We start from the raw sequence: 2,268 nt of genomic DNA on the forward strand, positions 1-2,268 counted from the left end.
CTGCACAACAAAGGAAACTATTAGCAAGGTGAAAAGGCAGCCTTCAGAATGGGAGAAAATAATAGCAAATGAAGCAATGAACTTTTCTTAAGCTTCAAAATGTCAATGTTTTATTTCTTTGCTGAAACAGTTGACTATCTTATTTATTCTCATGTCTTTTTAAGGAGATAATTGGGGATGATCTCACAGAGAATAACTATTAATATTTTTTTTTATGCAACCAAAGTAAAGTGAAGATATGGATGAGGAAAACTGCACTGCTGTGTCAGACTTCATCCTCCTTGGATTCTCAGATGCCCCTGAGCTCAGAGTCTTCCTCTTCCTGCTGTTTCTTTCCATCTATGGAGTCACAGTTTTGGGAAACCTGGGCATGATTGTCCTGATTCAGGTCAGCTCTGGACTCCCCACCCCCATGTACTTTTTCCTCAGCCACTTGTCCTTTGTGGATTTCTGTTACTCCATGTTCAGCACACCGAAGATACTAGCTAACATATTAAATGAAGACAAAGCCATTTCCTTCCTGGAATGCACTGTACAATTCTACCTGTTTTGCACATTTGTGGTAACTGAGGTCATTCTGCTGGCAGTGATGGCCTATGACCACTTTGTGGCCATCTGTGACTCACAGCTCTACATGGTCACTGTGTCCCGGGATCTCTATGTGGAGTTGGTGTCTTGTTGCTACCTCAGTGGTGCTATGTGTTCTCTGATTCACTTGTGTTTAGCTCTTCAAATCCCATCCTACAGATTGAATATGATCAACCACTTCTTTTGTGATCTCCCCTCTCTCTTGTCTCTCGCTTGCTCTGATATGATTGTGAATCAATTGATGCTATACATTGGGGCCACTTTCTATAAGATCATCATCATCCCGGTCATCCTCACACCCTACTTATGTATTCTCATCACCATCCTGAGGATGCCCTCTGCAGAAGGAAGGTGCAACGCCTTTTCCACCTGTGCCTCCCACCTTAGAGCCATCGCTATCTTACAGGGAACGATCCTTTTCATTTATTGCCAGCCCCACTCTGGCAACATCATGGGTACTGACAAAGTGACCACGGTGTTCTACACTGTAGTGATCCCCATGCCGAACCCACTGATCTACAGTCTGAGGAACAAGGATGTGAAAGAAACTCTCCGAAAAGTGGTGAGCTCCAAAATATTATCCTACAGAATATTTTCCTAGCAGAAGTCAGGGTTAGAAACTGGAGGCTGGTGAAAAGGTGATAATGATTGCAGTGTTGGAAGGGCAGAACTGAAGTGAGTAGCTTTGAGTGAGTCTTCCTGGCTCACTTATTTTTGTACCTTATAGCCTGTCAATTTACAAGAGTAGTCTACTTCTTTACATTTATTCAGTCTAAAATGCTTTAAATGGTTCTTGGTAATTGGAATCAAGATTGCTGGGAGAAATGTCAATAACCTCAGATATGCAGATGACACCACCCTTATGGCAGAAAGTGAAGAGGAACTCAAAAGCCTCTTGATGAAAGTGAAAGAGGAAAGTGAAAAAGTTGGCTTAAAGCTCAACATTCAGAAAATGAAGATCATGGCATCTGGTCCCATCACTTCATGGGAAATAGATGGGAAAACAGTGGAAACAGTGACAGACTTTATTTTTCTGGGCTCCAAAATCACTGCAGATGGTGACTGCAGCCATGAAATTAAAAGACGCTTACTCCTTGGAAGGAAAGTTATGACCAACCTAGATAGCATATTCAAAAGCAGAAACATTACTTTGCCAACAAAGGTCCGTCTAGTTAAGGCTATGGTTTTTCCAATGGTCAGGTATGGATGTGAGAGTTGGACTATGAAGAAGGCTGAGCACCAAAGAATTGATGCTTTTGAACTGTGGTGCTGGAGAAGACCCTTGAGAGTCCCTTGGACTGCAAGGAGATCCAACCAGTCCATTCTAAAGGAGATCAGCCCTGGGATTCCTTTGGAAGGATTGATGCTAAAGCTGAAACTCCAGTACTTTGACCACCTCATGCGAAGAGTTGACTCATTGAAAAAGACCCGGATGCTGGGAGGGATTGGTGGCAGGAGGAGAAGGGAACAACAGAGGATGAGATGGCTGGATGGCATCACCAACTCAATGGACGTCAGTGTGAGTGAACTCCAGGAGTTGATGATGGACAGGGAAGTCTGGCATGCTGCGATTCATGGGGTCTCAAAGAGTCGGACATGACTGAGAGACTGAACTGAACTGAACTGAATGGACTTTTAAAACACGCATTTAGTTTGCTGTATAAGTTTCATAAGTTTACT

At 43.1% G+C, this 2,268-nt stretch overlaps 1 protein-coding gene across 1 annotated transcript; it reads left to right on the forward strand.

Annotated features, from left to right (window-relative positions):
* The first annotated feature begins 238 nt into the window (after window positions 1-238).
* LOC113885193 (olfactory receptor 5L1-like) lies at window positions 239-1,189 on the forward strand. Its single transcript, XM_027530322.1, has one exon. The coding sequence runs from the start codon at window positions 239-241 to the stop codon at window positions 1,187-1,189; it is 951 nt and encodes a 316-aa protein (XP_027386123.1).
* Window positions 1,190-2,268: the final 1,079 nt, after the last annotated feature.

Source organism: Bos indicus x Bos taurus, chromosome 28 (assembly GCF_003369695.1).
Source record: "Bos indicus x Bos taurus breed Angus x Brahman F1 hybrid chromosome 28, Bos_hybrid_MaternalHap_v2.0, whole genome shotgun sequence".
Taxonomy (NCBI): Eukaryota; Metazoa; Chordata; class Mammalia; order Artiodactyla; family Bovidae; genus Bos; species Bos indicus x Bos taurus.